The sequence below is a fragment of the Parasteatoda tepidariorum genome, chromosome 5, assembly GCF_043381705.1.
Source record: "Parasteatoda tepidariorum isolate YZ-2023 chromosome 5, CAS_Ptep_4.0, whole genome shotgun sequence".
Classification (NCBI taxonomy): domain Eukaryota; kingdom Metazoa; phylum Arthropoda; class Arachnida; order Araneae; family Theridiidae; genus Parasteatoda; species Parasteatoda tepidariorum.
Genome location: NC_092208.1, coordinates 70,248,253 through 70,260,153, shown reverse-complemented (window position 1 = coordinate 70,260,153; position 11,901 = coordinate 70,248,253). Strand labels below are relative to the sequence as shown.

The following is an 11,901-nucleotide window of genomic DNA, read 5'->3' as shown; positions in this document are numbered from 1 at the left end:
TATATATATATATACAAAGCCCTGCTGTCAATTGGCGACTAACAAAATTAACCTGGCATAGTTGTTCCCTTTGCCACCAAGAGATAGTGTAGAGAAGCTAGCAACTTTAATCAGAGATTTGTGGGAGCTAGAAAATGAAAGAAAAAAATTTCATTGGAAAGTTAATGATTATTATTTCATTTATTTTTTCCCGATTTGATTTGTGTTAAGAAGTAAGATAATGTATCGAACTTTTAGTTGTGCTCTATTTAATGGTTTGGTCACTTAATCTGAACCTCTAACCGTAAATACTTTTATTGGAAATGTTTTTTTTTCCCGATGCGTTGTACTCTAGAACTAAATTGCAGTGGTACCTTAGGACGTTGCAAGGTACAACACATAAAAATTTTTCTAATAAATGCATTGAAGAGCTTTACTATTAAATTGCTGAAAGTTATGGTGGATTTTGGTACAGGCGAAAGAAAAAAAACTCGCCGAGAAGAAAACCAAAGTCAAAATTATTAGGTTCTCCAGTTCTAAGGATGAACAAAAAACTTTTTTGACGAAGAAGATATGAGCAAGCAAGAATTGATAGACGGTGTGTTCCTCCAGGAAAAAATGGACGTATCCTTTCTTCATTATGATTACAAATGTGGCGAAATTAAAGGGGACCGTTTTATTTGAATTAAATTTGCTGGCTAGAAGAAAACTTTTTTATTATGTCACAAAATAACAGACACTGTTAGGATATCCGCAATCACTCAAGTTTCCTGTGGATTTCAGTGTACATAACCATAACATGCCCGTGGACTAATCTGGTAGATAAAGAAGCTTTTTTTAATTTTTCCTGTTACGTTTTGTATTTTATATTCATTAAATAGGATTTATTTGTTAGATTTTTTAAATTTTCATTTAGTATCAAAGTACAATATCCTGCAACCCAAGGTAAAACATGGTGTTGCCGCTTAGGAACCTTTGCAAAGGTGTAAAAAATAATTTGTCTTCCCTTTTTAAAAATAACATATTTTTAGTTTTGAAGTGCTTACAGATTCTTTAAATGGTAAGCAATGAGAGATTACTTTAATTTCTACTGTAATCTTTACCCAAGTAAAAACAAACAACTTTGTTTTTGAACTGTTCCAAGGTACAACGCCTTCTCCTACATATTATTAATAAATGATGTTATAAAAATTACCTGTACAGCTGACTCCACAGCTAGTTTTGGTGCCTTTTCTGCAATATTTGTCGTTGATCTAAAAATTAATAATGTATGCACATAAGTAATTATGGTATTACGTAGTTGGGGACTTATACACTTTTCGGAGAAGATATTTCCTAGTGGTTATGAAATAAAGTAAACTTTTAAACTAATAAGTACAATTTTTCATAAATTCTGCAGGATTCGAAAGCATCACCATATGATTATCAATTCTATTAAATGTACAGTCAGCAAAAAAAAAAAGATATCACCCTGAATAACTTTCGTTCTAATGATCGGATTTTCACGATCTAAGTGTCAATCTTAATGGTTCCCGGGGGTCACCTCAATTATGCTAATTAACTAGTGCTAACTATTAATTAAGCTACGAAATCAGATGCAAAAACGTACTTTCTCTGAATAAACAAAAAAATTTTTTCACATATTTGGATTTTTCATCTTCAAAATATAAGGGGTAGCCGCAATCTGGGAAATGTGGTCCCCATAGTTTGGTCAAGAGAGCGATTCAAAGTTCGGGCCCCTTAATGTTAATTTCGCTTTTTGCGTTTTCAGTCATATTTTAAAAACTAATGAAGCAATTAGATATGCTTCTCNTTCTCTATTTCATCTAGTCTTTAAATTTCAATCATGCATTTGTTTCAAAATGGTTGCTATGCATTCAGAGCTATGTATTATAATGAAAAATTATTTTAGTAAGTTAGAGCTTCTAAAATATTGTTATAATATAGTTTTAATATTAATTTAATTTTGATTAAATATTTGTATAGTTTTTTTAAATCATAAATTAAAGCATACAGTGTATTTTAATAAAAATTAAAAATAATCCGATTTAAATAAAATAAAAATCACAAACCCTGTAAATAAGGTCAAGGGCAAGCCAGCTCTTAAACTTGTAGCTTGCAGGCAGCACATTTTTGATGCATCATAAATGTGCTGCCATCCAAGCAGCACATTTATGATTATGCTGCTTGGATGGCACAACTATGCAAACCTTTTATTTTTGCATTGACTTGCTTAATAATTCCTTTTTTCCACTATTAGGTTATGAAAGCTTAATACCTTAAGTATTTTTTAAATCTTTTAGTGGAAGCATTTTGGAATAGAATTGGAATGTTGCCCCTCATGTTATGTGATAAAAAACCAGCTTACTTAAATTATTGGCTGAATATTGTTCTCCTTGAGGCAGAATATTTTCGGGCTTCCTGCTATACCTCCCCAATACTAATATCTTTCTGTAAGATACTTTTAAAACTAACAAATATACATGTTACTCATTTAAAGTAACAAAAGCATCTAGTACAAAAAGAAGAGAGAAAAAAAACTTTTGGTATTGATCAAATAAAATATTTCATTAATTGAGCGTGTAATATTTTTTTATTTCTAATATTACGGGGGATATTCTCTTATTTTGTTGAAAGCACACTAATTATTCTCTGATTATATCTGTATTTAAATAAATTTCTTTTTTTTCTTTCATCTTTCAGATTTTGGATGAGAATGACCCTTCCAGAAAGGCAAAACTAGTTACATCTGCTGTGGATACTCTAGTTTGGCAAACCTTAGCTTCTGTAGCTATTCCAGGATTTACCATCAATAGGCTTTGTGCAACCTCCATGTATTTGCTAAAGAAAAATACTAAACTACCGTCTTCCACTAGAAAATGGACTACAGTAGCTATAGGTCTTGGTAGCATCCCTTTTATTGTTAAACCAATAGATCACTTAGTAGATTCTATAATGAACAATACTTTTAGAAAATGGTTCATGTAGAATTTAATATGTGAAGTTATAGTGTATACTTAGCAATTTTCTGTTAATATTGTTTGCATTTTTTTATGGAAACAACAATGAAAGAAAAAATTTAATCTAGATATTCTTAATTTTTGAAATATTTCAGCATGTGGATAGGAATATAAAGATGTCCTTCTTGTGGAGATTTTGAAAATGTTTTATGTAGAATTTTAGAAAACTTCTAGTATATTCTTAGGAATTTCCAGTTAATATTGTTTGCATTCTTCTTTTACGAAAACAACAGTGAAAGAGAAATATAATCTAGATGTTCTTAATTTTTAAAATATTTTAGTATGTGGATAGAACATTAAATTAGTTAATTAATTTCTCCTTGTGGAGATGCTGAAAATGTTTTATGTGGAATTTATGTAAATTTCTGGTATATTCTTGGCAATTTTCAGTTAATGTCGTTTGCATTCTTCTTTTATGAAAACAACAGGGAAAGGTATAATACAATCTAGATAATCTTAACTTAAAAAAGAAAAAAAAAAAAGAACATTTTAGAGTTCAGATAAAACATAAAAATGAATTTCTTGGAGATGTTGTTTTTCTGATAATAGAACATTGTATAATCTTTATAGTTTTATATTACCATTTATATGGATAGTTTTACATTGATATTGACTTGAATAGTCGTAGTATCCTCATGAATAAGCATTTAGTGTTTTATGATATACTTTAGAAGTGTTTAGAATTTTTATTGATGATTTTTTTAAAAAGTAGAACATGTAATATTTCATTAAGCAAAATAAAAATATGAGGATAATCTTTCTGAAAGACAAAACTAGTGTTAATCATAGATATATTGCATTTAAATAAATTTATAATTTCTGTACTGAGCACTGGAGATAGTGCTCCGGTGTAGCATTGTATTATTCATCCAGTGTAGCATTGCTTAATGCATTGTTACTTTAAGTGTCACTTTTTGTCTTTAAGATAGCATGCAGTTATTTAAGAAAAGTTATTTTTTCCTGTAACCTTTATTCAATAAGGAATGCATTCTAATGATTTTACATCTAGCTTAAGAATTTCTTCTGTTTGTAAATCAATTGCTTTGTTGTGTAAATGGCAATTGCTAAAAGTCTCTTTTCTAGTTCTTTATTTTAGAAATTATTTCTTCCTAAGTGTTCTCCTCTTGTTACTAGTTTTCACTCCAGTTTTATATCTTTCTTTATGCAAGATGAATAAGAATTATCTGATTAAATTTCACCTACAATAACGCATAAAATGCGAAATATGTATCGTAGCTTATGTATGTAACAACAAAAATTTAAATTTTGTATAATTTCTTTATATGTTGCTTAATTTATTTCTTCCTATGTTTTTATGTTTATATTCATTTTTTAATTGGTTTTTTCCTTTTTTTATGTTGATTTCTCCATATTGAATTAAAGATTTACTAGTTGCTGTCATGTTTTGTTAAAGGGTTTATAAATATGTAATAATATAATTTCCAATGATGTATTTATCTATCTTATTTATTTTTTATTTTGCTTCTTGTTTGAGAAGTATAATTATATTCCTTTGTAAATAATCCTCAATTACTCCTCATTATTAAAAAAATGATATGAGTTAAAATTTATATGGAGTATTTTCTTCAATTGTTAAATAACATGAAAGGAATTTCCTAGTTATGAAATTTTTTTGGATGTGTGGGATATATTCGAGAGTTTCAAGATGTGTATTAATGAAAATATTTGTTTTTGATTAGGTTTATTTTTGAGTAGTACGTTCCAAATATGCCTATTAAATGGTTATCTATCAGTGCACTTATAACTTCAGTGATTCCCCTTGGAAACTGAATCCTTAGGACCCAATACTTCCAAACTTCTGGGTGCCTATTTAAAATATGAATTGTTTAATTTGTTATGCATCTATTAATAAGTACAAATATTGAAATATTACTGTACAAATATTGAATGAAAATATTATTTAGTTATTGATTCGGTTTATTTTTGAGTAACATGTTCCAAATATTCCAATTAAATAGTTATCTATTTGTGCTCTTATAACTTCAGTGATTCTGCTTGGAAACTATGAATCCTTAGGACCCAGTACTTCCGAATTTCTGTGTGCCTATTTAAAATATGAATTTTTTTATTTGTTATCCATCTATTACTATGCAAAATCTTAATTTTGCTTATAGTCAAAACAAGATTTTCAAAAGAAGAAAAAAAGAGAAATATTTATATTTGAGCTATCAATAATTTGAATTAAGGCTGATCAAACTCTTGCATCAAGGAAAAGCAAGATGTAATTTGACACTCATAATTATTTTAATTTTCTCCTTCGGCTGTTAATAAAGAAGTGGAATTTTATTTTTATATTTGTATATAAATAAAATTAGGTTATAATTGTGCCAACATAAATCTACTTACATAGTACTTTTTTTGGTTCTGCTGGAAAGTTCAGCGTTATGCCTCATAACATATTTTTAATGCCTTTTCTACTTCAATTTCTAAATGGGGGGAGGGGGAAGAAAAGCTTTAAACATTGTTTCATTAGAATCATTACACATTTTTCAGTATGTTTTTTTTCTTTTTAATTTTGAGTACTACTACTACAAATGTAATAATGAAATAGCTAAATATATGACTAGTCTAGGTATTTTTTAAATGGACAAAACTTTAAAATGTTAACACATTTTATAGGAATTACCAAATTTTTTTGAGTATTTTTTTATTTGTTTTTGCAAGTTTGCCAATTAAATCTATGTTTGATGTTCAAATGCTATTTATTTCCTGAATGGGAGAGAACTAAAAAATTTTTTATGCATTTGCTCATTTTTATTAGAAATATTTATTTTTTCTCGTGGATGTTTGTGGTTCTTGATTAATTTTACTTTTAAGAAGAGTATTTCACTGTACTTTTTAATGTCAATATAAATATCCTAAATGTTTAATTACCTCATCATCATTTATCTATCTGTCTCATTATCCTTCTGTCTCATTATCTAAACTATCTCATTGTCTATTAAATGTCTCATCCTTATCTAAGATTTTTTTTCTGAATTACAATATACAGTTTTGTGTAGTATAAATTTTTTAATTGAATAGACAATTGTTATTTAATGTTGCAACTCTTTCCTCCCTAACCCTAAAGTATTTTTGGACCTTTTTTTATAAATTGTACTTTTGCTCAATTGCCTTCCATCCATTTTGTTATGTGTGTTTTGTCATTTTCTAGAAAAAAAACTGTTGTACTTTCAAAGTTTATTTTAATACTATGTGAGAACTATGATCTCGTTTTATATTTAATATATTTTTGTAGTATATATGCTTGAAATTTTGCTTTTGTTTGTGTTATTAACATGAATAATTCAGTGCCTTTCGGGAAATTTTGAAATACAAACTTTTGAAACTCCAATTAATAAAGAGTTAATTTTGTAGCAATAAATTTGTTTATTGTTCTCATGCAATCATTTTCAGTAAAGCAAATAATCATTTTAATAAAGCTCAATAAAGCTTGTTTACTTATTCTATATTGTCGTTTTTCTTTTTCTTTACCCTTAAAGTTAAGGCTTCTTTAAAAAAAAGCGTGATCGATAACGAAAAATAAATGATTTGGAATGGGTAACGGAAAACAAACTATTTATAATCTGTCATATTTAGAGCTGGGTGATGTATCGGGAAATATCGATCTTTTTTAATTATCGCGATAGCGATATTGAGGACATGTTCTCACGATATGTCGTGAATACGAGAAATATCGACCTGGAGCCGTGGTGGCTCAGGGGATAGAGCGTTCGCCTTCTAATGAGATGAACCGGGTTCGAATTCCCGCGATGGCTGGTTGATTCCAATTCCACACCTGGCTCGCACCGACCACAGTGCTGACGTAAAATGTCTTCAGTGATAGACGGATTAAGGGTTAGAGTCCCCTTGTCGTCAGGCTAACCTTGGGAAGTTTTCGTGCTTTTCCTCTCTATGTAACGCAGATGCGGGTTACTTAAATCGGCGAAGGCGAATTTCTCATAATACTTGAATCAGGAGTTCCCAAGTCTTCTGGGTTGGGTTCAAAATTATAAGGTTACGGAGTTGAGCATAAGTAGTCGTAAAAGGGCCGGGATAGCCTGGTTGTTAGGGCACTAGGCCCATGTCGAAGAGATTGTGGGTTCGATCACCGTAACTGGTGGCTGAGGCACGTTAAATCTGTCGGGTCGCAAAGTCCTCTATGTTCCCATAACAAATCAATACATTTGGGTGTACTGATCCAGGATCTCTCTTGTCTTCTGGATTGGGATTAAATTTACAAGGATACGGAGTTGAACATTAGTAGTCGTAAACCCAGAATTGTATCGGCTGTTCAACGACTGTTATAATATAAAATAAAGTAAGTAGTCATAAACCCAAACAATTGGATCGGCTGTTCAACGATGGTTATTAAGAAAATATCGACCTCAGATTAGTTTTGAAAAATTTCATCACTTTATAAATACCGAAAGTATTGACGCTCGATAAATACCGGCACTTGATAAATTCCTCCAGTCGAAAAAAACCGACACTCGCTAAAATTCCGATACCGGATAAATATCGAAAAAAAAAAAACTGACATTTCGTAAATACCAAAAAATAGGGATACTCTAAAAATACCGACAACATTGTTTCCCAATGAGTAAAATTTATTTTTGTAGGAAGAAGAGAGACGAAAACCTTTTACATCACTGCTAGTAGAATCTTTACTATTAGAAGTTCAGATGTTGTCCAGTATTAGTCATATATGGCTGTAAGACTCAAAATTAGTTTTTAGTTCAATGATTTACTTCTCGATAGAATCAGAATTAATTTTTTTTAATATAAGGTTTTGAACAAGATCTATTGAACCTCTTACGGCCGCCTTAACATATTGCTTATTAATCATCAATTGCGAGACGTTTGATGAGAACGTGAATCTTTATGTAGCATTCTAAAATGTAGATGCAAATGGAAAGCATTTTTACTTTAAATTATTTTCATTTACAATGGCTATAAATTAATATTGTCCTATTGACACTTTATAGTTGCTTTTCTTTAAGAAATCGTTAAGAAAAAAGGCAATTTTATAGTTGCTTTTCTTTAGGAAATCGTTAAAAAAAGCAATTTTATAGTTGCTTTTCTTTAAGAAATCGTTAGAAAAAAGCAATTTTATAGATGCTTTTCTTTAAGAAATCGTTAAAAAAAAGCAATTATAAAGTGTATTTTCTTTAAGTAATCGTTAAAAAAAACTATCAGAAACATTTACAGCACATTAATTGTTTGAACTGAGTCGAACTTTTATATTCTGAAAGTGGTAAAAATTAAAACTAATTTTTTGTTCTTCAATTTACAATAGAATTATAGGTTTTCAGCCTTTCGGGCTTACATCACATTTATCAATAAATCTTAAAGTCGGGATGTGTTGACAATTTTTCCACTCTGGCCTAGAAAAGAAAGAAAAATACTGCCTTAATCACGATTGCTTAGAATCTCTAAGAATTAAAACGAATCCTTCAACTGCAATAAATTTATAAAAGTATTTTGCAAATATTTTCTAATAAATCCTGAAGATAGGAGATATTTCCTTACCAATGCGAAAATCCTTCCTTTTCCATGATAGCCAACGCACATGTTGCACTATGTTCAATATTGTCTGACACTAGATCTACAAGAAAATAAAAGCAATGTATGACAACTTTATAGAATAGCATAGTTGCCAACCCTGCTCTTTTAGCTAATTATGCACCTGAGGAGACAGTTTAATGTGGTTGTAAAAGAACAAGGTTCCCAGAATTGTGTACCCAGAATTCGCCAGTCCAGCACTTGTAAACAAGAGGGGGGGGGAGGCTTTTGTGTATATGATTGAATGTTTTTCTTGGTTGATAGGCTAAATCATATTAATTCGAATAAGTAAAACTAAGAATAAAATCTTTAATCATAAGTTTGGCTTCTGCTTTATATACTACTGAATAATCTTTCACGCATATTTTCTGGCACCTAAGGCCTTCAGCATATCCCTCTATCTAAGTCTGCCATTAGTAACAAATCTGGCTTGTTCCTGTATTGAAATACATAAGATCTTAAACTTGTTTAACGTCATGCGATATAAAGTATTTTTTTCCTTTTGCGGTCCATGTGAGAGCAGATTGGATACTATAGTAAATTTATAAGGAAAATTAAATTATGTATATATTTATGTATGTATATATATATATATACATAGGGGAGAGCGTTGTACCTTGGGTTTAACAGCAAAGCCCTGCTATCAATTGGCGACTAACAATATAAACCTGGCATAGTTGTTCCCTTTGCCACCAAGAGTTAGTGTAGAGTAGCTAGCAACTTTAAACGATTTGTGGGAGTTAGAAAATAAAAGGAAAAAATTTCATTGGAAAGTTAATGATTATTACTTCATTTATTTCCCCCCTAATTGATTTGTGTTAAGAGTTAAGATAGTGTATCGAACATTTAATTGTGTTCTTCTTAATGGTTCGGTCAGTTAATCTGACCAACTAACCGTAAATACTTTTATAGAAAATGTTTTTTTCTTCGATGCGTTGTTGTCTAAAACTAAATTGCAGTGGTACCTTAGGACGTTGCAAGGTATAACACATGAAGATATTTTCTAATAAATGCATTGAAGAACTTTACTATTGAATTGCTGAAAGTTATGGTGAATTTTGGTACAAAGAAAAAAGAAAAACACCGAAAAGAAAGCTGAAATCAAAATTATTAGGTTCTAAGGATGAACAAAAAATTTTTTGACGAGGAAGATATAAGCAAGCAATAATTAATAGAAGGTGTGTTGGAAGAAGAAATGGACGTATCCCTTCTTCATTATGATTTCGAATGTGGCGAAATTAAAGAGAACGATTATATTTTAATTAAACTTGCTGGCAAGAAGAAACTTTTTTTATTATGTCGCAAGATAATAGACACTGTTACGAAATCCGCAATTACTCAAGTTCCCTGTGAATTTCACTGCACATAACATGCTTGTGGACTAATCTGGTAAATAAGCATTTTTTTTTAAATATTTTTCTTGTAACGTTTTAAATTTTATATTTATTGAATAAGATTTATTTGATAGATTTTGTTTAATTTTCATTTAGTTCCAAAGTACAATACCCTGCATCCCAAGGTAAATCATGGTGTTGCATCTTGGGAACCTTTGCAAAGGTGTAAAAAATAATTTGTTTCCCCCTTTTAAAGACATATTTTTGATTTTAAAGTGCTTATAGATTCTATAAATGGCAAGCAATAAGAGATTACTTTCATTTCTACTGTAATCTTTACCCAAGTAAAAACAAAAAACTTTGTTTTTGAACTGTTCCAAGGCACAACGCCTTCTCCTACATATTATTAATAAATGATGTTATAAAAAGTACCTGTACAGCTGACTCCACAGCTAGTTTTGGTGCCTTTTCTGCAATATTTGTCGTTAATCTAAAAATTAATAATGTATGCGCATAAGTAATTATAGTATTACATAGTTGGGGTCTTATACACTTTTCGGAGAAGATATTTTCAAGTGGTTATGAAATAAAGCGAACTTTTAAACTAATAAGTACAATTTTATACATAAATTTTGCAGGATTCAAAAACATCACCATATGATTATCAGTTCTATTAAATGTACAGTGCTCCAAAAAAAAAAGGACCACCCTGAATAACTTTGATCTAATGATGGGATGTTTACATTCTAGGATTCATTCTTAATGCTTTGAGGGGTTCATCTCAAATATGCTAATTAATTAGTGTGGACGATATTTTAAGTTGCGAAATCGGACACAAAAACGTACTTTCTGGGCATAAACATAACTTTTTTTCGTCGGATTCGGATTTTTTACCTCCAATATATAAGGGATAGTCGCAATCTGGGAAATATGGTACCCATAGTTTGGTCAGGAGATCGATCCAAAGTTTGGACCCTTAATGTTAACTTTACTTTTTGCGTATTTCGCAGTATCTCGAGATTATTTTTTAGTGAACTGAAAACTTTTGGCACAGAATTATAAAATTTGTTTACACAAAGATAATTCCATGCAGAAAATAAATTTTAGTAAATATATTTTATATTTTTGTTATTATTTTATTTAATATTAGTCGTAAAAATTTTGAATTGCAAGGTATACAGTTTTTACCACAACATCAACGTAAAAAATTGTATACTTTGCAATTCAAAATGTTTTTGACTATTATTAAATTAAATAATTAAAAATTTTAAATATTTACTAAAATTTATTTTTTGCATGGAATTATCTTTGGATAAAAGAATTTTATAATTGTGTGCAAAAGTTTTTCAATTGGCTTGAAAAGTTTAAGAGATATGGTGGAATACGTTTCATATCTCTTAAACTTTTCAAGCTAATTGAATTCAATTCTTATTGTTTCAGATAGTTTTCAAACTACTAATTCGGTTTACCTGATCTAATCGATTAAAGATTAAAAAAATCCCAAAGAACGCGCAATCAACTCTCTGTGAAACTCGATTTTGATCAAAGAGAGCGCTTGCAAACATAACTAAGATTATCTTTTAAATACTAAAAAAAAAAAATTTTTTAAAAAAAAGAGAAAAAAAATATGTAATCGTCGACAGTTTAATTTATAACAATGTCTTAAGTTAAGGAAATGGATCAGTTCCGCAGTGAACTGAACGTTAAGACACGGTTACCAGCAGATCACCGAAGTCAAGCATCACTGGCTGCTGTCAGTGTGCGTGTGGGTGACCACTTGGATCCGTCTGAGTAGGGACCGAGGGTGTGCGGTATTGGTCCTCGTTAAACTGTTCTACCGTAAAGTGCTCGACTTCGCGTGTAGGTCGTCGGGCTACCAAAGCAGGGGTGTCATCCCCTCTGCAGAGGATCAAAATTGTGATGGCATGTCTTCGGATCATCCTCAGGGATGCTTCCCACTTCGTCGCCAATAGCCCATTGTGCAGCTCTAGTGCGACGTAAAT

The 11,901-nt window shown here is 30.3% G+C and overlaps 2 protein-coding genes across 2 annotated transcripts in view; one reads left to right on the top strand and one right to left on the bottom strand.

Annotated features, from left to right (window-relative positions):
* The window catches only part of LOC107438680 (mitochondrial fission process protein 1), a 22,201-nt gene extending 15,732 nt beyond the window's left edge, over window positions 1-6,469 (top strand). The window contains exon 3 of the mRNA XM_043048441.2: window positions 2,683-6,469. Coding sequence (XP_042904375.1) covers window positions 2,683-2,967 — 285 coding nt within the window. The 3' untranslated portion in view covers window positions 2,968-6,469. The remainder of the gene's footprint in view (window positions 1-2,682) is intronic.
* A 1,749-nt stretch (window positions 6,470-8,218) lies between these two features.
* Window positions 8,219-11,901, bottom strand: part of LOC107438677 (lysozyme 1B-like) — an 8,649-nt gene continuing 4,966 nt past the window's right edge. Inside the window, exons 3-5 of the mRNA XM_016051006.4 lie at window positions 10,331-10,388; window positions 8,532-8,607; window positions 8,219-8,386 (exon numbers count right to left, since the gene is read on the bottom strand). Coding sequence (XP_015906492.1) covers window positions 8,311-8,386; window positions 8,532-8,607; window positions 10,331-10,388 — 210 coding nt within the window. The 3' untranslated portion in view covers window positions 8,219-8,310. The remainder of the gene's footprint in view (window positions 8,387-8,531; window positions 8,608-10,330; window positions 10,389-11,901) is intronic.